Source organism: Schistocerca piceifrons, chromosome 5 (genome assembly GCF_021461385.2).
Source record: "Schistocerca piceifrons isolate TAMUIC-IGC-003096 chromosome 5, iqSchPice1.1, whole genome shotgun sequence".
Classification (NCBI taxonomy): domain Eukaryota; kingdom Metazoa; phylum Arthropoda; class Insecta; order Orthoptera; family Acrididae; genus Schistocerca; species Schistocerca piceifrons.
Window position 1 is genome coordinate 278,005,380 of NC_060142.1, and position 23,626 is coordinate 278,029,005.

General features: G+C 43.8%; 1 protein-coding gene across 1 annotated transcript in view; it reads right to left on the bottom strand.

Moving 5' to 3' along the window:
• Window positions 1–256: 256 nt before the first annotated feature.
• LOC124798941 (short stature homeobox protein 2-like) overlaps window positions 257–23,626 on the bottom strand; it is a 183,661-nt gene continuing 160,291 nt past the window's right edge. Inside the window, exons 5-6 of the mRNA XM_047262474.1 lie at window positions 7,906–8,054; window positions 257–436 (exon numbers count right to left, since the gene is read on the bottom strand). Of these exons, the coding sequence (XP_047118430.1) occupies window positions 257–436; window positions 7,906–8,054 (329 nt within the window). The remainder of the gene's footprint in view (window positions 437–7,905; window positions 8,055–23,626) is intronic.

Below are 23,626 nucleotides of genomic sequence, written 5' to 3' on the forward strand. Positions count from 1 at the left end.
GTGGCTCCATTTGACACCCTGTTGGCTACGTGCGATTGGTATTACTGAGGAGCAACGTGACTGGGCAGCCTCGTCTGGCGTCAGAACTGCCACCTTGCTTAAGTGCAGGTGGCCCCATTTGACGGTCCGCCAGCTAAATCGTGTTGATGTGTAGTTGGCACTACTGAGCGGCCATGTGGTTCTCCGGGGCTCAGCTGGTGCCAGAGCTGCCGCCGCCTTGCTCCGGTTCGGACGGCTCCATTCGACCGCCCGCGGGCTACAGCGTGCTGTGGCGCAGGCCCAGGGCCTCGGCGTGCTTGCGCGCCTTGAGCCGCAGGTCCGCGATGCTGTGGTTCTTGTGCTGCAGCCGGTCGCGGTGCACGGCGGCGAGTGCTGCCTGCAGGCCCAGCGGGTAAGGGCCGGCCGGCGCCGCCTGGTACATCGCAGCGACCGCGTACTGCAACACAACACCGCCGCGTTGTAATCTCCCAGTTTACGGTAATGCTCTGTGATCAAAACTCTCTGCAAAATCATCGATGATATTTCTATACTTCAGCCAAGTAACTGAAAGTGTCTCAAAAGCGAATCAAACGAAAAATTAGTCACACACCAGAAAATGAAATAAAATGATCGTATAAAATGAAATGATCCTATGGCATTGCTGGCTGGGAGGCTCCATTTGGGGCAGTTCGGCCGCCAAGTGCAAGTCTTATTGCAGTCGACGTCACACTGGGCGACTTGCGTGCCGGTGATGGGGATGAAACGATCATGAGGACAACACTCAGCTCACGAGTGGAGAAAATCTCCAACCCGGCCGGGAATCGAACCCAGGCCCCCTGCATGGGAGGCAAGCACGTTACCACTGAGCTAAGTGGGCGGACTAGACATCACGGTATTATCATGTAGAGTGTGCATGGAATAATGTGGCCAGTAGATGTGCAATTGGCGGGGCATGCGTGGGGAGAGTGGCAGTGGTGAGGGTTATGGGCAGGCACTGTAGGGGAAATGCCATCCTAAACTGAAGCGTATGATCAGATTTTTTGTGATGATTAAGTGGAGCCCCTCCATGGCTACACGTGCAAGGTGACCATTCAAGAAGATATACTGTCACTTCTGCTTTGGTTAGTATCTAGAAAAAATTCCGCTGAAAATCCAACAAAAGCATCGATTTCTTTCAGTCTGGCTTGTTAACCGTTTGTAACTTTAAGAGAAACATCATGAGTGGCGAATTTTGCATAAAACGAGCATTTCTCTTGCTGCCATGTTAAAATTCGCTTCTTTTGCCAAAACACAGTGGAGTTGCACGGACAAAACTGCGAGAGAATTCTGAAACCATACTTTATTAAGTTTAACTATACCTGCAAATAAGACAAAGATAATGGGTTTCAAAGGAAAGAATCCAGTCAGATCGAAAACAAAAATAAATTAGAAAATTTAAGAACAAGTATCTCACTTCAGTTATCTAGGATGTGATATTAGTTCTAGCTATGACGAAAACGTTGAAAGGAAAGGGAAACAACTGAGAGAACTTTGGGAAGAAAAACAAGAAAAGAAACACAAATGAATTACTAGAATGTTATGGCTGTACCTACTCTTGTATGTGGTTCCAAATCATGGACAGCAACATTAAATGAAAACTCACGTACATAAGTGGCAGAAGCGAAGTTCATGAAATATGTAAGAAGCTGTAATAAAATGGATAAAATAAGGAATGAAACAATAAGTTCAGATTTTAAAAATTTTCATTTGATGACAAGATAGAAGAGTATAGAAAGAAATAGAAGGATCATGTTGACAGACTGAGAGAAAACAGACTGCAAAGAAAGATACTGAGTTATCGAATGACTGGAAAGAGAGAACTAGCTAGACCTCGTAAGAGATGGATGGATAGATGACAGAGACCTTATTACACCTACTCCTTGAAAGGAAAAAAAAGAACCTGAGGAAAAATAAAGTTAATAGCTTATGAAAAAGCACATCCTCAGTGCAAAAATAAACGTGTAATGTCCTCACTTATGCTGTTTCAAGACCCACAGCGTTTCTCATTCTACCAGCTATTAATGGCCCTTAAAAATTACATTCTTTCATAGAAAAAGTCTTTAGTAACTGGAATATCGTGGTAGATAATGAGGTTTTTCATAAGAACCATGTGCTAAAATACTATCCATTTTGTGTGCTATCACTTTCAAAAATGGCGTTTCTATATCTGAATCCGTTTATGAAAGATGAGGAATGTTGATGGTATATATTCCAGCTTTACGTTAGTGCGTGTGATCGCAAATGAGTGTGCTATATCAGATCAATTTACTTAAGATTAGTGACAGACAGAGACCTTCACCCAAGCCTAAAGAAAAATTCAATATGTTAGTTAAATTTCATACACAGCAACATATTAATATAGACCAAACACAAAATCATAGCGACCCCTATTTTTTATTGTAAAATTTTTCGAATTTCGCGCAGTGTCTTACTTACATACAATTATCACGATAACTATGACCATTAACGAAATAATGGGCTTGTCATGTAGCTGACATGTGAAGCTGTAAGTAACGCAAAAATGTATTTGTTTTACAAAATAGTTTCTGTAAAATAGCTTGAGAAAGACTGCAGAGCTAATTCTATACATAAGGCAAAAATGAATTTGTTTCACCAAATAGTTTCTGTAAAACAGTTTTAGGAAGACTGCAAGGCCTATGCTTTTATTCTGTCATCGCAGTGCGTTAAGGACCAGCGGGAAGCGGGTAAACAATGTCGGCCTTCCCCCTTCCAAATAAACAAATGAACTCGCCCTTCGCTTCGGGGCATTAGTCATCGTATCCTGTATAAACTCTAGCACCGTCGAGGTAGAGAGTCAACTAGTTTCATCAGGTATTCCATATACAGCTGACGCCATCCACTGATTATATGCAGCAAAACTACCAAAATGAGGCATGCTGACCATTACTTTTCACGTGCTGTTCCAAATAATCTCAGGCATTTTCTGTAGGATTAAGACTGCTCATTTAGTGGCCCAGTCGAGGTGTGGTAGCATGCTAGAGTATTGCTCAAATCAGGAATGTGGTAAGCTGGTCGAGTGTTGGTCAAATCAGGAAAGTATGTGAACATGGTTCTTGTTATCTTGGACGACAGGTGTGTGTTCACGGTAACCTGAATGAGTGGGCCCAAATTATGTTAGGAAAAACACTTTCAAAACATTACATAAACACCTACAGACTGAACCACAGGTGAGCAAGTTTTTCATTTTGAAGGTTAATTTCAGGTTCTGTTTTGCAAGGACGATTTAGAGACATAGATGACAGAGTATTTTCGGTTAACAGTGATTGTCAACTTTTTTTATCCCACACATCTTTTAAATTCAGAGTCCTGCTGAAGTTTTCTTGTGACCATATGCCAGCTAAAGTGTTAATATCTGTTAGCTAGTGAGTAGTTTGCTCACAGTCTTCCAAATGAAAGCATGATTGACGAACATTTTACGAAAGCGTGTATGAGAAAGCAACCGGAGAAATTAAGTCTTTTGTATGTTCTTGCAAATTTCAATGGCCAAACGTGACTGTAGTTACCAACTTTTTATATTTACATGTTGCCTATCTAGAGAGGACTACATGCCTCGGCAGAAGATACCATGTTCATTATAGCCTTGGCTAATCTCCTTGTTCCAGGCCGTCTCTTTATAAAACTCCAAACTGGGTAATGGCAGCGTGTAACAGCGCGATCGGAGCAGAGGCTCTGCCCTTGAACAGAAATAAAAATGAAAAAGGTCCGCAGTTGTTTAATGCCCTCGCAGAGGCTACATACAACCTGTAGCAAATCATTCCTGCAGATAGTTACTTTCAAGGAAGTCCAAAATGTCCACCTCCTGCTTGAATCGAGGCCTTACCTCGTTATCTCTTAGTCCTGTGAATACGATCCCAAATTCGGGGAGGACTGCATGTTTCCTCGTAACCTGGCACAATTCCGTTCTGATGTGATTTCATGTGAGACGACAGAGATGAGCGCACCAATGACCTTAAGTGGCCCCAAAGTAGAAATCGATGGGGTTAAAATCATGTGAACGTGAAGACCAAGCAAATAGTCTACTCCTACCTATCCAGGAAACATTTGATTCAAGTACCCGTGAGCTGTACAGAAACGCCATCATGCAAGAGGTGAGCTTGTCGACAAATGATCAGTGGAGTGTCTTCAAAATCAGCAGGTATGGTGTTTTCGACGTGTTTGAAACATCCTATATTGTGCTAGATGGCAATTAGAAGAAGAGCCACCAATGAGCCATGTAAACACTGATGCTATCTTATCTATGTAATATTCACAGACGCAGAAGCAGCGCTTCTATTGTTGTCCCCGAGCAATGTATTGCTTTCTTTAGTGTTGTAAAGAGCCAATATTCATTGTGTGTTCTTTTGTGCAGGTTAGCTTCCGTGATAACTTTAGATGTTGCTGTATTCAGAACGGTCCAGATTAATTAGGTAATCGTTAATGTGAGGGGGTGATTTTCTTGATAATTAGAGCCAAGAAAAATCCTCAGAGATCAATCCAAGGGTAGAAGTGATGTAGAAAGACCAGCGTGGAGATGGACTGAGGCCGTAACGGATCACAAGATCAAGATGAGTATTGTAGTGGACCGATGATTCCATGAAATAGTTTTCTCGTGAAACAGTTAGTGAAGAAATTTACGTACTTTGTGAAATTTTGGGTTTACGGGTTACAGTAAACTGTTTGTTATATTAAAAGTAATCGTCATAACTATTAAACGGTTTATTTATCCCACTGTATCATAAAGTGGTCAGAGTCTTCATGGAAAATATTTGTGGTTGCCTATGGAACCATGATTGCTCCTCTTCGTTCGAAGCAAATCTCCAGCCACGAATGTCTTTCTTCAAGGTTTCAAAAATATCGAAATCGCACGGGGAAAGAATGGGAGTGTTTAGTGAATGCGTAAAGGGATTTCCAGCGAAGCTTCCGCAGCGCAGTGAAAACAACAGGTACGCCAGCTCCAGGGAAGACATGATGATCTGCAAGGGTCCACTGCTCATTGACTTTCTGGAACACGGCGTCACAATTGACGCACAGCGATACATGGACACTTTGAAAATATTGAAGCATGCCATCAGTTCCAAACGACCAGGAGTGTTGATGGACGGTATCATTCTGTTGTAGGATAATGCTCACCCACAAGTTGCCGAGGTTGTTTCGATTGCGCTGCAGAAGTTTTGCTGGGGAGCCATTACACATCCTCCATACATTGTCTCCCTATGCGATTTCCACATTTTTGTAGCCCTGAAGAGAGACACTGATGGCCGTCGATTTGTTTCGGACGAAGAGTCGTACGCCTGGGTACAATCATGTTTCCGTTGGCAACTGCAAACATTTTTCCATGAAAGCATTGACCGTCTTGTCTCACAGTGGGATAAATGTATTATTATAGTGATTGCTCTTGAAATCATTAACAGTTTACTTATTTTTTCCATCAATCTCATTTTCATTTAACTGACCTTTACGAAATATAGGACCGGCGAGAGTAATATTACCTTGCAACAATTCATAAGAAAAACTTCGTGTAAACTAGCAAAACCGTTTCACATTCCGCATTCATTTGTGTAAAAGTAGTGGATTTTTTCGGTGACGACTAAATAAATTTGAGACATATTACCTAAACAAAACATTAGGAACACTATCACAGCTACAGTTTAGTAAACATGTAACAAACTAACTAACAAATAGCATACGCGTTATAAGAGGTGGTATTACACTGGGTGCTTATAATTTAAGTATAGCTGCTTACGGAGGTCCAGTGTGGGCTATAATAATCGTATAGCAGTGAATCTTGCTGGACATGCTTTAAAGCGGAACCGATTTACGCAGAAAAAAAAGTTCCAATTCTGGACACCATGTGCGAATTTGGCGCTGTGAATGCAAGAAAGACGTACAGAAAGGTTTCCATATGTAACGGATTAGGAACGAGACATGATCAGAAAAGGTCGAATAAGTGAGAAAGGCATAATGTTGATTTTATTATTAACCACCTTTCATGAAGTCAGTGGTTTCCACGCATTCGCGCTCTCCCAAAGCGGGAATCAAATGCTATACAAGGAGGTCTCGATAACGTGCAGACGTCATGGTACATCTGACAGGCTGTCTGGTGTATTCTCTTCAAAGAAGAACGGAGCGACAGTAAAGGCGTCTGTGAGTCCACCCCGCGCAGTGACTGAAGGCTCTTCGTGCACGGCACGCGTTTTAACAGGACGCTAAATTCGGCAGTTCTGTGTATCCACTGCACCCTGCAGTTTAAAAGGTGCCTCATGACTCCATAAAATATTGCCTTCCCACATGTTATTAACTTCGATCCGTGCCTGAAAATTGACTGCAATAGTTTCCGCACTGTTGACCATCGGATGGACAAATCTCGTGACACTGCACAAACACTACCACTATGCGGGACACGTGCTGCATGGTCAGTTTCAGCAACGGCAACATCATCAGTAGTTTCCTCTGGGACAGGATACTTTCCTCTTCAGGTGCTACACCAAGTTTACCAGTGTTTTGAAATTTCATTACTATATTTTTTAAACCATTTAATGAGATACGACTTTTCAGTCAGCGATTCTCTCTCAACGCAGCACTGTAATTGCTAGCATTCACATAAAACAATTTCACTAACAGTGCATGTTCCATTTTCTCGATAGCTATACTGTCCACTCATACCATGATACAAACAACACACAGCGCCAGATTTGCACCGGGTGGTAAAAATTGGAACTATTTTTTTCCAGCGTAAATCGGTTCCGCACTGACGCACAAGCATATTTGCCAAATTTTGCTGCCGTCCAATAATTAGAGTCCACAGTCACCTCTGTAAGCAGCAGCACTTAATTTTTTTTTCTTTTTTGATGAGGAGTATGGGACTTAACTTCTGAGGTCATCAGTCCCCTAGAAATTAGAACTACTTAAGGGGGGTAGGACGTCAAACGGGCCGACTTGGAGCAGGAAAGGTACCACAGGATATTTTAATTCCCAGTGCCTATACTTTTACAAATAAATTCATAAAGCTTTGTCAGCACGACCAGGAAGGATTGAAGATTCACACTCATAACAGTGGAAGTTCAAAAACATAACAAAATAAATTTTTTTTTAGATATGAAATTTCATCATTTTTTTCACATACTGTTGGCTGCGTTTATTGCGATAGGTACATTTTTCTTCACAAGTATGAGAGATTCTTTGATGAATTTTGCACAGCATACAAACCATACTTACAGATGTAAGAAACTCTAGAATTTTCCAAATCTATTAAAAACTGTGGTAAAAATTGAGATAATTAACCATAAAATTTGAGTTTTTTCTAAACATAAAGTTTAAAACGTAACAGCTCATTCATTTTTTTATAAGTTAAATAGATTCTAGAGTTTCAGACACCTGTAAGTATGGTTTGTATGCTGTGCAAAATTCATCGAACAGTCTCTCTTACTTATGAAGAAAAGTGTACCTATAGCAACAAATGCACCCAATAGTAAGTGAAAAAAATGATGAAATTTCACGTGTAAAAGAATTTATTTTGTTATGTTTTTGAACTTCCGCAGCTATGAGTGTGAATACTGAATCCTTCCTGGTCATGCTGACAAAGTTTTCTGAATTTACTTGTAAAAGTATAGACAGGGGAAATTAAAATGTCCTGTGATGCCCCTCCTGCTCTAAGTAAGCCCGTTTGACGTCCTACCCCCTTAAACCTAACTAACCTAAGTAGATCACACACATCCATGCCCGAGGCAGGATTCGAACCTGCGACCGTAGCACTTCAATTGCTTCCCTTGTGAAGTAAGGAATGTGCACAGAGTGTCAAGAAGGCGTCGAAATAGAAAGCGGTGCAAGAGACTGGTGTGAGACTGACGTGGAAGTGCCGTGGCAGGTGGTAGTGCACTGCGAGCTCACCTGGTGCAGCAGCGTGGGGTCGACGGCGGGCACGGCGAGCGGCAGCCGCAGCGCCGGCACGCTGAGGTAGGGCGCGCCGCGGCACGGCTCCAGGGGCGTGGCCACGGGCGGAGAGCGCCGCGACGCAGACCCCAGCACCAGGCCCGCCGCTGCAACACGCCAAGGCACAGCCGGGGCTCAGCAGGCGGTACTCGCAATACGCTGCAGGGCTCTATACAGTATCGACTGATGTTCCGAAAATCACGTGACATACATTACCGGCCATTAAAATTGCTACACCAAGAACAAATGCAGATGATAAACCGGTATTCATTGGACAAATATATTATACTAGAACTGACATGTGATTACATTTTCACGCAATTTGGGTGGATAGATCCTGAGAAATCACAACCCCGAACAACCACCTCTGGCCGTAATAACGGCCTCGATACGCCTGGGCATTGAGCCAGAGCTTGGATGGCGAGTACAGGTACAGCTGCCCAAGCAGCTTCAACACGGTACCACAGTTCATCAAGAGTAGTGACTGGCGTCTTGTGACGAGCCAGTTGATCGGCCACCATTGACCAGACGTTTTCAATTTGTGAGAGATGTGGAGAATGTTCTGGCCAGGGCAGCAGTCGAACATTTTCTGTATCCAGAAAGGCCCGTACGGGACCTGCAACATGCGGTCGTGGATTATCCTGCTAAAATGTAGGGTTTCGCAGAGATCGAATGAAGGGTAGAGCCACGGGTCGTAACACATCTGAAATATAACGTCCACTGTTCAAAGTGCCGTCAATGAAACAAGAGGTGACCGAGACGTGTAACCAGTGGCACCCCATACCATCACGCCGGCTGATACGCCAGTATGGCGATGACGAATGGTCGCTTCCAATGTGCGTTCACGGAGATGTCACCAAACCACGGAAGCGACCATCATGATGCTGTAAACGGAACCTGGATTCATCCGAAAAAACGACGTTTTGCCATTCGTGCACCCAGGTTCGTCGTTGAGCACACCATCGCAGGCGCTCCTGTCTGTGATGCAGCGTCAAGGGTAACCGCAGCCATGGCCTCCGAGTTGATAGTACCTGCTGCTGCAAACGTCGTCGAACTGTTCGTGCAGATGGTTGTTGTCATGCAAACGTCCCCATCTGTTGACTCAGGGATCCAGAAGTGGCTCCACGATCCGTTACAGCCTTGCGGATAAGATGCCTGTCATCTCGACTGCTAGTGATGAGAGGCCGTTGGAATCCAGCACGGCGTTCCGTTTTACCCTCCTGAACCCACCGATTCCTTATTCTGCTAACAGTCATTGGATCTCGACCAACTCGAGCAGCAATGTCGCGGAACGATAAACGGCAATCGCGATAGGCTACAATCCGAGCTTTACCAAAGTCGGAAACGTGATGGCACTCATTTCTCCTCCTTACACGAGGCATCACAACAACGTTTCACCAGGCAACGCTGGTCAACTACTGTTTGTGTATGAGAAATCGGTTGGAAACTTTCCTCATGTCAGCACATTGTAGGTGTCGCCACCGGTGCCATCTTGTGTGAATGCACTGAAAAGCTAATCATTTGCATATCATAGCATCTGCTTCCTCTCGATTAAAGCCGGCCAGTGTGGTCGTGCGGTTCTAAGTGCTTCAGTTTGGAACCGCGTGACCGCTACGGTCGCAGGTTCGAATCCTGCCTCGGGCATGGATGTGTGTGATGTCCTTAGGTTACTTAGGTTTAAGTAGTTCTAAGTTCTAGGGGACTGATGACCACAGAAGTTAAATCCCACAGTGCTCAGAGCCATTTGAACCATTTGAACCATCCCGATTAAATTTCGCGTCTTTAGCACGCTATCTTCGTGGTGTAGCGTTTTTAATGGCCAGTAGTGTAAATGTGAACCCAAGGGAAAATGGAAATTTATACAGAGCCCGGTATTCGAACCCAGGTCTCCTGCTCACTTGACAGATGCGCTGACCACTACTCCACCCTGCCACAGTGGCTTTGCGCAACTGCACAGAATACTCCAGCATTCCTCCCTCCTCAACCCAACTTCCCATTCACACCTCAGTCCACTTGGCATTCCCTATAAACTGGAATAGCATTTCAGAGGTCTTCCAACTGAATTGGAATAGCTCCTTAGCATCGAACGGAACTGCGGATGCTACCAGAAACCCAGGCAGAGGTGCTTTAATCAAATGAAAGTATATGGTTCCAGAGACCTTTTCGTGCCTCAAACATCCATTATCTACAGGGTGGTCCATTGATAGTGACCGGGCCAAATATCTCACGAAATAAGCATCAAACGAAAAAAGTACAAAGAATGAAACTCGTGTATTTTGAAGGGGGAAACCACATGGCGCTATGGTTGGCCCGCTAGATAGCGCTGCCATAGGTCAAATGGATATCAACTGCGGTTTTTTTTTAATATGAATATTTTAGTTGGACCATTTTTTTCGCTTTGTGATAGATGGCGCTGTAATAGTCACAAACGTATAAGTACGTGGTATCACGTAACATTCCGCCAGTGCGGATGGTATTTGCTTCGTGATAGATTACCCGTGACAAAATGGACCGTTTACCAATTGCGGAAAAGGTCGATATCGTGTTGATGTACGGCTGTTGTGATCAAAATGCCCAACGGGCGAGTGCTATGTATGCTGCTCGGTATCGTGGACGACATCATCCAAGTGTCCGGACCGTTCGCCGGATAGTTACGTTATTTAAGGAAACAGAAAGTGTTCAGCCACACGTCAACCACGACCTGCAACAAATGATAATGATCCAGTAGGTGTTTTAGCTGCTGTCGCGGCTAATTCGCACATCAGTAGCAGACAGATTGGGCGAGAATCGGGAATCTCAAAAACGTCGGTGTTGAGAATGCTACATCAACATCGATTGCATCCGTACCATATTTCTATGCACCAGGAATTGCATGGCGATGACTCTGAACGTCGTGTACAGTTCTGCCACTGGGCACAAGAGAAATTACGGGACGATGACAGGTTTTTTGCACGCGTTCTATTTAGCGACGAAGCGTCATTCACCAACATCGCTAACGCAAACCGGCATAATATGCAGTATTGGGCAACGGAAGATCCACGATGGCTGCGACAAGTGGAACATCAGCGACCTTGGTGGATTAATGTATGGTGCGGCATTATGGGAGGAAGGATAATTGGCCCCCATTTTATGGATGGCGATCTAAATGGTGCAATGTATGCTAATTTCCTACGTAATGTTCTACAGATGTTACTACAAGATGTTTCACTGCATGACAGAATGGCGATGTACTTCCAACATGATGGATGTCCGGCACATAGCTCGTGTGCGGTTGAAGCGGTATTGAATAGCATATTTCATGACAGGTGGATTGGTCGTCGAAGCACCATACCATGGCCCGCACGTTCACCGGATCTGACGTCCCCGGATTTCTTTCTGTGGGGAAAGTGTAAGGATATTTGCTATCGTGATCCACCGACAACGCCTGACAACATGCGCCAGCGCATTGTCAATGCATGTGCGAACATTACGGAAGGCGAACTACTCGCTGTTGAGAGGAATGTCGTTATACGTATTGCCAAATGCACTGAGGTTGACGGACATCATTTTGAGCATTTATTGCATTAATGTGATATTTACAGGTAATCACGCTGTAACGGCATGCGTTCTCAGAAATGACCACAAAGGTACATGTATCACATTGGAACAACCGAAATAAAACGTTCAAACGTACCTACGTTCTGTATTTTAATTTAAAAAACCTACCTGTTACCAACTGTTCGTCTAAAATTGTGACCCATATGTTTGTAACTATTACAGCGCCATCTATCACAAAGCGAAAAAAGTGGTCCAACTAAAACATTCATATTTCTTTACGTACTAAACGAATATCTAATAAAAAATGGGGGTTCCTATTTAAGAAAATGCAGTTGATATCCGTTTGACCTATGGCGGTGCCATCTAGCGGGCCAACCATAGCGTCATCTGGTTTCCCCCTTCAAGCTAGACAAAGTTTCGTTCTTTGTAGTTTTATCGTTTGACGCTTATTTCGTGAGATATTTGGACCGGTCACGATCAATGGGCCACTCTGTATATACGCAAACTGAAGCGACGGATAGAGGCGTTCTAGGGTAGTCCGTGCAACTGTGCGAAGCCACTGTGCCAGAGTGGCGTAGAGGTTAGCGCACATTTTTTTGTAATACACAAGGTGAACTTCAGACCACTAAATGTTTATGTAGAACATAGCATGCTCAAACATGGTGGTGTTCCAAGATAGAGACGAAACATAGCCAAAGGCATTAAAGGCAATGACGCAACAAGACAGAGATGAAAAATCGATATCTCGAAAATACAATATTTACCATCAAAATAGAGTTTTTCTTAAAATAAGTAACTAATCTGAGTAAAATGCAAAAAAAAAAAAAAAAAAAAACTGAACATTGCACCAAAATAAAATTATATTATTTCTCAAAAAGTACAAAATACATGTGGAAATAGTATCATAACTTAATTATTCTGTAACAGTTAAAAAAAGAAATAAGGACTATACATTTGGCTTAATTATAGGGCGAGTTGCGCTTGTCAACATTTATAGTTCGATATTTGTACCACATTTTCCAAACACAGTGAACACTCAAATTAAATATTTCTACGTCTAAATTGTCTTTATTACTTATTAGAATGCACACAGCTCACTTATTGCCACTACTGAAATAAATTACAGGCTGTTCGATGAGCATAGTTCGATCATTGCACTTTGCATAACATTCGTTAAAATACATAAAAACTGGTTCTATAACATCGCAAAACACACATGGGTACTACTGTTGATCTAACCTACAGCCACAAATACACTTGTTGATGAGAAATGCCAAAGTAAACAATATTATTACTACATATAAATTTCTCAAAAACTCGTCTCTAAAACTGATGTCAAAGTCATCCAAACATTGCAGTGAGCAAATGCTAGGATATTCATCTTGCAGGTAAAACTTCTGTCATTTTCTGCTGTCACAAAGTAGAAATTAAATGACACTTTGATGAAATAACATACTGAATAGTAGTAACACACATTAGTATAGTTCACGAATGAGGACTGCAATGCTTTCAAAATCATCCAAACAACAAAACTGTCACATGTTTTCCCATGTCACAGTGAAAATGTAACAAGTTGCCCTCCATGTTGAAGAAAAACTGTAACGTTGCCCCATTTACAACAAAACTGTGTTCTACATCTACATCTACATAGATACTCCGCAAGCCACCGTACGATGCGTGGCGGAGGGTACTCTGTACCACTACTTGTCATTTCCCCTCCTGTTCCACTCGCAAATAGAGTGAGGGGAAAATGAATATTTGTACGCCTGCGTATGAGCCCTAATTTCCCGTATTTTATCTTCGTGGTCCTTACACGCGATGTATGTTGGCAGCAGTAGAATCGTCCGGCAGTCAGCTTCAAATGCCGGCTGTCTAAATTTTCTCAATAGTGTTCCTCGAAAAGAACGTCGCCTTCCCTTCAGGAATTCCCATTTGAGTTCCCGAAGCATCTCCGTAATACTTACGTGTTGATCGACCTACCGGTAACAAATCTAGCAGCCCGCCTCTGAATCGATTCGATGTCTTCCTTCAATCTGACCTGATATGGATCCCAAACATTCCATCACTACTCAAGAATCGGTCGCACCAGCGTTTTACAAGAGGTCTCCTTTACAGATAAACCACACTTTCCTAAAATTCTCCTAATAAACGGAAGTTTGCCATTTGCCTTCCCTACCACACTTTTCACATGTTTGTTCCAACTAATATTACGCCCAGATATTTAAACGACTTGACTGTGTCGAGCAGGATTCTAGTAATACTGTATCCGAACATTATAGGTTTGTTCTTCCTACTCATCCGCATTAACTTACATTTTTCCAGATTTTAGGAAGATACAGGATGAATTTTGTCAAAGTCGTATCTTCCTACAGTCTCTCAACTTCGACACCTTACCGTACACCACAGCATCATCAGGAAACAACGGCGGATTACTGCCCACGTTGTCCGCCAAGTAATTTATGTATATGGAGAACGACAGCGGTCTTATCAACTTCCCTGGGGCACTACTGACGATAGTCTTGTCTCTGATGAATACTCTCCGTCGAGGACAACATACTGGGCTCTGTTATTTAAGAGTCTTGGTGGCACTCACAAATAGGTGGACTTATTCGATATGGTCGTACCTTCGTTTACACGACGCAGAGGGGCGCCGTGTCAAAAGCTTTCCAGAAATATAGAAATATGGAAATATGGAATCTGCCTTTTGCCCTTCATCCATAGTTCTCAGTATACCATGCCAGAGAAGGGCAAGATGAGTTTCACACGACCGATACTTTATAAAACCATGCTGATTCGTGAACGTAAGATTCCTGGTCTCAAGGAAATGTATTATATGATGTTATGTTGCTTTCCATCTTACTCCAAAACTGTAACAAGTTACCACATGTTACAGCATTTTCCAGTATACCCGTTTTCCAGTGTAATGATTTTCCAGCGTAACCATTTCCACCACAACACATCAGAATGGAACAGAATGAATCGAGTTGCAATATCATTTACACAGACCATCAATAGTAGTTTTTTGCATTTTTTCATGAAATCTCGTAACTTTTCCTAATCTTTTTTACTCTGTAGGATGATGTACTATGATTTACAATATATTTATATCTTCTTGGACATTTCAATCAATATAGCTACAACAGCGGAAGGGATCACCTTTAATACCACTGTAATTTCTCTGCTGAATATATGTAAATTATACAACAAATTATCCACCTTGCCGTTGGTGGGGAGGCTTGCGTGCATCAGCGATACAGATAGCCGTACCGTAGGTGCAACCAGAACGGAGGGGTATCTGTTGAGAGGCCAGGCAAACGTGTGGTTCCTGAAGAGGGGCAGCAGCCTTTTCAGTAGTTGCAGGGGAAACAGTCTGGACGATTGAGTGATCTGGCCTTGTAACACTAACCAAAACGGCCTTGCTGAGCTGCTACTGCCAACGGCTGAAAGCAAGGGGAAACTACAGGCGTAATTTTTCCCGAGGGCATGCAGCTTTACTGTATGATCACATAACTAATGAGGAGGTATTGAATAGAATTGGGGAGAAGAGGAGTTTGGGGCACAACTTGACTAGAAGAAGGGACCGGTTGGTAGGACATGTTCTGAGGCATCAAGGGATCACCAATTTAGTATTGGAGGGCAGCGTGGAGGGTAAAAATAGTAGAGGGCGACCAAGAGATGAATACACTAAGCAGATTCAGAAAGATGTAGGTTGCAGTAGGTACTGGGAGATGAAGAACTTGCACAGGATAGAGTTGCATGGAGAGCTGCATCAAACCAGTCCAAGGACTGAAGACCACAACAACAACAATCCAACAATGAACTGGCAACAATCAGCAATCATGCAGAGTTGTTTCTGGTTGTTGTTGCATGCAGATGTATGTACATTCCAGTTTGCCAAAGTGTATGGTTCAAATGGCTCTGAGCACTATCTCAGCACGATCACCAATGGTTCTGGGCACGATCTCAGGACGTCAGTCCCCTAGAACTTAGAACTACATAAACCTAACTAAACTAAGGACATCACACACATCCATGCCCGAGGCAGGATTCGAACCTGCGACCGTAGCGGTCGCGCGGTTCCAGACTGAAGCGCCCAGAACCGCTCGGCCACCAAAGGCCGGCGCCAAAGTTTATATCGCGCCTTTCAGGTAATATTGTTTGTCCATGGAAGACGTTTTCGAACACGTCTTATTAGCGTGGACTTTCTTCTAAAGAAATGTTGTTTCTCTTAGAGAATTCCGTCGGTGAATTGGAAATTGAGTTCACTGATGCCGATTCTCTATCAGAGACAAGTGGAGATGAAGGTGAAGACATTTTGAACGAGGAGGGATTAGGGATGTGTTTGACTATATTATGAACCATAGTTCCAAATATATACCCTTTTCTTAAATCGAGATCTGTATAAGTTTATAAACTTCACTCGAAGGTTGAAGTCCTGGTCCAGCAAACAGTTTTAATCTTTCAGGAAGTTTCAAATCAGCGTACACTCCGCTGTAGAATGAAAATATATCCCGTGGTCAGAAGTTAATGTTAAATGTCTGTATGTAAAGCTTGTTGTAGCTCTGCTCATCATGTTAACACTATTTAACACAGGGTGTTCGGAAAGTCCCGTTATAAACTTCTAAGACTTGTAGAGGGGAATGAATATGTTGAACTAAAATCCATGTCAGGAGACGTACTGTTTCCGTGATACCACCGTTTGAAAACACGTTGATAACGCGGCCACTTTGACAAGTAACTGATCAGGCGCGACCCGGAACATAACATGTTTTATAGTTCCATAGCCAACGAAATTGCACGTGTTGTCTTTGATGGGTTCTCTTTAATGCGCTGCAGTACGGCCTCTTCCAGTTCGGTTGTACGGCGTCTCCTTGGAGCACCGCAGTCACTCCTGTTGACGGTCAAGGTACCCTCTCTCGAATCCGTTGCGTAATTGTGGAGGAAAGGGTATGCGATGGAGTCCGACGTTGCGGAGAACGATTTTGATAAAGACGATGAGTAGCTCTTCGATTGCCGATGAGCTTCACCATTCAGAAGGATTATGTCGATGTATTCTGCAAACATGTACTCAACTATGTTGCTCCAGCACCAACAGACACGTGAATGAGGCTGGAACTGTTTTATGGAAATGTAGCACGCAATGGTAAAAAAAAGTAGGAAATTATCGGTCCATGCAGAAATAATGTAAAGTTATAATTTACGACTTATTTATATATGTCAACAGACATATACATTTACGTTTTCTTAAAATAGTGACTCATACATTGTTCCATGAGATCATCAGTAGCAGTCAGTTGTACTTCCTGGAGAACTAATCTTACGCAAGACATCTAGCTTATTTGAAAGATATTCAAGAAATTCTAAACAACTGAAGTTTTAAAAATTATACCTAAAAAGATCAATACCTCTCACTGAAACAGTAGATAATCTGTTACTTTTATCTGTCCACTGTGCTGTCATTAGCACGCGGAAAAAACGAACACTTATATCTTTTCGTGCGAGCTCTGATTTCCCTTATTTCATTATGGTGATCGTTTCGCGCTGTGTAGGTCGGCGTCAACGAAATATTTTCGCATTCAGAGAAAGTTGGTGATTGAAATTTCGTAAGAAGATTATGCCAAAAGAGAAACGCCTCTGTTTTAATGATGTCGACCCAAAATCCTGCGTCATCTTCGTGATACTCTCTCCCCTATTTACCGATAATACAAAACGTGCTGCCCTTCTTTGAACTTTCTCGATGTGCTCCAACAATCCCCACAGCGTTTTCTGTGTGTTCTTTCCAATTTAAATGGTTAGTAATGGTAATTCCTAACTATATAGCAGAATTTACGGCCTTTATCGTGTAACCAAATTTTAACGGAGTCCTTTTAGCACTCATGCACACTTTTAATTATGTAGGGTCAGTTGCCAATTTTCCCACCAGACAGATATCTTATCTAAGTCGTTCTGAAACTGGTCTTGAACTTCTGACGACTTTTGTAGTAGATAAACGACAGGGTCATCTGCAAAAATCGTACGACGACTGCTCAGATTGTCTCGAAATTCGTTTTTACAGATAACGAACAGCAGAGGGCCTATAACGCTACCTTGGAAAACTACAGAAATCACTTCTGTTTTACTCGATGACCTTCCGTCAATTACTACGAACTGGTACCCTCAGACAGGAAATCACGAATCTAGTCGCATAACTGAGACGATATTCCATTAGCACGCAATCTGCTCACAAGCCGCTTGTGAAGTACGATGGCAAAAGCCTTCTGGAAATCTAGACACATGGAATCAATCTGAAATTCGTTGTCAGTAGCATTCAAGACTTCGTGTGAGTAAAGTGCTAGTTGTGTTTCACAAGAACGATATTCTCTAAATCCGTGTTATGTGTCAATACACAGTTCTCCTCGAGGTGATTTCTAATGTTCGAACACAGTGTATGTTCCAGAATCCTGCTGCATATCGACGTTAATGATATGGTCCTGTAATTTAGTGGTTTACTGTTATTGCCTTTCTAGAACATTGGTGTGATTTGTGCACCTTTCCAATCTTTGGGTATTGATCTTTCATCGAGAGAGTGATTGTATATGATCATTAACTATGGAGCTATTGTATCAGCATACACAGAAACTAACTTAATCGGTATACAGTCTGATCAGGAAGACTTGCTTTATTAAATGATTTAAGTTGCTTCACTGCTCAGAGGATATCCACTTCTAAGTTACTCATGTTGGCAGCGGTTCTTCATTCGAATTCTGGAATAATTACTTCGTCTTCTTTGGTGAAGGAATTTCGTAAGGCTGTCACCAATAGTATTTCCACTGCCCTGTATTAGTACACTACTGGCCATTAAATTTGCTACACCACGAAGATGACGTGCTACAGACGCGAAATTTAACCGACAGGAAGAAGATGCTGTGCTATGTAAATGATTAGCATTTGAGAGCATTCACACAAGGTTGGCGCCGGTGGCGACACCTACAACGTGCTGACATGAGGAAAGTTTCCAACCGAATTCTCATACACAAACAGCAGTTGGCTGGCGTTGCATGGTGAAACGTTGTTGTGATGCCTCGTGTAAGGAGGAGAAATGAGTAGCACCACGTTTCCGACTTTGTTAAAGGTCGGATTGTAGCCTATCGCGATTGCGGTTTATCGTATCGCGACATTGCTGCTCGCGTTAGTCGAGATCCAATGACTGTTAGCACAATCTGGAATCGGTGGGTTCAGGAGGGTAATACGGAACGCCGTGCTGGATCCAAACGGCCTCGTATCACTAGCAGTCGAGATGACAGGCTTCTTATCCGCATGGCTGTAAGGGATCGTGCAGCCACGTCTCGATTCCTGAGTCAGCTCGGAGACCATGGCTGCGGTTACCCTTGAAGCTGCGATGGTGTACTCAACGACGAACCTGGGTGCACGAATGGCAAAACATCACATTTTCGGATGAATCTAGGTTCTGTTTACAGCATCATGATGATCTCATCCGTGTTTGGCGACATCGCGGTGAACGCACGTTGGAAGCGTGTAATTCGTCATCGCCATACTGGCGTATCACCTGGCGTGATGGTATGGGGTGCCATTGGTTACACGTCTCGGTCACCTCTTGTTCGCATTGATGGCACTTTGAACAGTGGACGTTACATTTCAGATGTGTCACGACCCGTGGCTCTACCCTTCATTCGATCCCTGCGAAACCCTACACTTCAGCAGGATAATGCACGACTCCATGTTGCAGGTCCTGTACGGGCATTTCTGGATACAGAAAATGTTCGACTGCTGCCCTGGCCAGCACATTCTCCAGATCTCTCACCAAATGAAAACGTCTGGTCAATGGTGGCTGATCAACCGGTTCGTCACAATACGGCAGTCACTACTCTTGATGAACTGTGGTATCGTGTTGAAGGTGCATGGGCAGCTGTACCTGTACACGGCATCTAAGCTCTGTTTGACTCAATGCTCAGGCGTATCAAGGCGGTTATTACGGCCAGAGGTGGTTGTTCTGGGTACTGATTTCTCAGGATCTACGCACCCAAATTGCGTGAAAATGTAGTCACATGTCAGTTCTACTATAATATATTTGTCGAATGAATACCTGTTTATGATCTGCATTTCTTCTTGGTGTAGCAATTCAAAAAATGGTTCAAATGGCTCTGAGCACTATGGGACTTAACTTCTGAGGTCATCAATCCCCTAGAACTTAGAACTACTTAAACCTAACTAACCTAAGGACATTACACACATCCATGCCCGAGGCATGATTCTAACCTGCGACCGTAGCGATCGTGCGGTTCCAGACTGAAGCGCCTAGAACCGCTCGTCCACCAACGGCCGACGGTGTAGCAATTTTAATGACCAGTAGTGTATGTATGAGATACTCGAGATTTGGTTAACTTCCATTGTTAGCAGTCGACGTAACTGCACTCGATTTCTGCTCATGTGCAAGATTTCAGAGTACTCAGGAGTTTTGAATTCGACACTCGGCACAGTCGATCGGTCACAGACGTTACGCGACCCACGCGCGATGCGGCTCGTCTACACGCTTACCCACCACGAGCGGTGGGTTTTGGGCAGAGTGTCGCCGGTGTAAGACGGGCCTCGGTATGGATCCCGGCAGCGTTTAGTAGCTGCGCCGCTTCATTAGGCGGTAGTGGGGGAGCGGGGCGCCGACTGCGAACTGCGCGGGCGACGCTTAAGCGAGCGGCAGTCCGCCCCGGCTGTGTTTGACGAGCCGACGCCGTCCCCAGGGCGCCGTTTGTGAAACGCGCCGTGCTGCGCGGCAGGGTGGGGAGGCGCAATCCGATTACCGCCACCCGCTGCAGGGGGAGCGGAGAGCCCTCTGCCCCGCGAGCACGCCTATTTGCACCAGTATGGTCCGCGGGTGCTGCCCATGTTCCGTGCCGCCTGTACTGTCCATACACATTATTAGAGCCACCTACACTATCTCATCAGACGTATCCTGACATCCCTCTGTAATTCGGATTTCACAATTAGATGTCACGAGGGGCGTCCCGCCGGTATCTACATCTACACTACTGGCCATTAAAATTGCTACACCAAGAAGAAATGCAGATGATAAACGGGTATTCATTGGACAAATATATTATACTAGAACTGACATGTGATTACATTTTCACGTAGTTTGGGTGCGTAGATCCTGAGAAATCAGTACCCAGAACAACCACCTCTGGCCGTAATAACGGCCTTGATACGCCTGGGCATTGAGTCAAACAGAGCTTGGATGGCGTGTACAGGTAAATCTGCCCATGCAGCTTCAACACGATACCACAGTTCATCAAGAGTAGTGACTAGCGTCTTGTGACGAGCCAGTTGATCGGCCACCATTGACCAGACGTTTTCAATTTGTGAGAGATCTGGAGAATGTGCTGGCCAGGGCAGCAGTCGAACATTTTCTGTATCCAGAAATGCCCGTACAGGACCTGCAACATGCGGTCGTGCAATATCTTGCTGAAATGTAGGGTTTCGCAGAGATCGAATGAAGGGTAGAGCCACGGGTCGTAACACATCTGAAATGTAACGTCCATTGTTCAAAGTGCCGTCAATGCGACCAAGAGTGACCGAGACGTGTAACCAATGGCACCCATACCGGGTCATACGCCAGTATGTCGATGACGAATACACGCTTCCAATGTGCGTTCACCGCCATGTCGCCAAACACGGATGCGACCATCATGATGCTGTAAACAGAACCTCGATTCATCCGAAAAATGACGTTTTGCCATTCGTGCACCCAGGTTCGTCGTTGACTACACCATCGCAGGCGCTCCTGTCTGTGATGCAGCGTCAAGGGTAACCGCAGCCATGGTTTCCGAGCTGATAGTCCATGCTGCTGCAAACGTCATCGAACTGTTCGTGCAGATGGTTGTTGTCTTGCAAACGTCCCCATCTGTTGACTCAAGGATCGAGACGTGGTTGCACGATCCCTTACAGCCATGCGGATAAGATGCCTGTCATCTCGACTGCTAGTGATACGAGGCCGTTGGGATCCAGCACGGCGTTCCGTATTACCTTCGTGAACTCACCGATTCCATATTCTGCTAACAGTCATTGGATCTCGACCAACGCGAGCAGCAATGTCGCGATACGATAAACCGCAATCGCGATAGGCTACAATCCGACCTTTATCAAAGTCGGAAACGTGATGGTACTCATTTCTCCTCCTTACGCGAGGCATCACAACAACGTTTCACCAGGCAACGCCGGTCAACTGCTGTTTGTGTATGAGAAATCGGTTGGAAACTTTCCTCATGTCAGCACGTTGTAGGTGTCGCCACCGGCGCCAACCTTGTGTGAATGCTTCGAAAAGCTAATCATTTGGATATCACAGTATCTTCTTCCTGTCGGTTAAATTTTGCGTCTGTAGCACGTCATCTTCGTGGTGTAGCAATTTTAATGGCCAGTAGTGTACATAGATACAATCCCCCGTAAGAAACGTGGGAGAGTTTGGTTACCCTGTACCACTACTAGTGACTTTCTTTCTAGTTGCACTCGCAGATAGAGTGAAAAACCACTCTCTATGTGCCTCGGTATGAGCCCTAATTTCTGGTGTCTTATCTCCGTGTTCCTTACGGGCGGTGTATGTTGGACGCAACACAATCGTTCTGAAGTCATCTTCGAATGCCGACTCATTAAATTTTCTCAATACTGTTACTGGAACAGAATGTCGCATTTCCTCCAGCGATTCCCATTTGAGTATCTGAAGCATGTCCGTAACACTTGCGCGTTGTTAGAACCTACCAGTAACAAATCTAGGAGCCCGCCTCTGAATTGCTTCAAGGTCTTCCTTTAATCGGACTTGATGTGGATCCCAGATACTCCAGTAGTACTCACGAACAGGTCGCACCAACGTCCTATAAGGAGTAATACTGTGCACTGACGGTCTGCCGTGGAGGAACGTAATGCGTTAGGATAACACCATCTCAGTTGTACACGAGAATCACCATAACTTTAGACGTGTGAGTAAAACCAAGAAAGTGTGATATTCAATCGATCGAAATATTTCATCGAAAAAACTGAAGGAATAAAGCCAGTCAGAGTCGAGAATTGTTTTCATTCTGTGGGGAAAATCTTGGTAAGAGCTAGTTGAAAGCTTCCAACATGTTCATGGTTAGGTAACTATGAGCATTCTGGTTAAGGAATCAGGCCGAAACAAGTCTTTTGCGACACACATAAGCAATTGGTGACATTAAGGCACCACTAATAGGCCAAGGTCTGAGGTTTGTGGACTTATCCCACAGTTGTGAAAGAGATACCAACGTAAAGGTTGGAGTGGGCAGCAGCTGTAGCGAGGCTGGACGTGATGTCATCCCACTTAGGCGGCGTTCAGAAGCATCTCCTACTGTCCCATGACTTTTATGGGAGCCCACTGTGGAGGAGCAGTCACCCCTCAATGACCCTTGAGATTCTCAGTGAACTGTTTGCCATAGCTCCAGTGTTTGTCTTGGTGTGTGAGGACAGACATTGTCATCCAGAAAATCACTTCCTTTGTCAGGAGTCAAGATTGCCTGCGGCCAGTGGTGTGCCATAGTTCCAGCAGAGAGGTAATATGAACGCATCATTAGCAGTTTACCGAAATGACACTCTGAAAGTTCTAAAATGCAGCCAACATGTCCTTGAACCACATAAGTAGTGCGAAATAATTAAAAAAATATTGGAAAGACAGATAAGTTTAGTGACTGTGGACATATAATGAAGAGATTCCCCCAGGATTCAATTTTGGGTCCATTCCTATTTCTTGTATATGTGAATGCCCTCCCAACTAACATTCATCAAAAAGAATCCCAGTTTTTACAGATGATACTAGTGTACAATAAGTCCCACATACAGCGAAATCAACACAAGAAATTGTTAATGTTTTTCAGAGTGGCTTTCTGAAAGTAGACGCTCCATCAAAGATGAGAAAAGGCATTATAATCAGTTCTGTATAACAAATAGAGTCATACCAACAACTGATTTAGCCTATGAGAAAGACTAAGTCAACACACTACAGTGATCCAGGTTTTTAGACGTATGTATTGATGAAATCTTGAACTAGAAGAAACGTATTACTGAGCAGTTCAAATAATTAAGTTCAGGTACTCTTGCTGTTTATATAATTGCTAACCTAGTTTGAGTAAGTACACTGAACAACGGA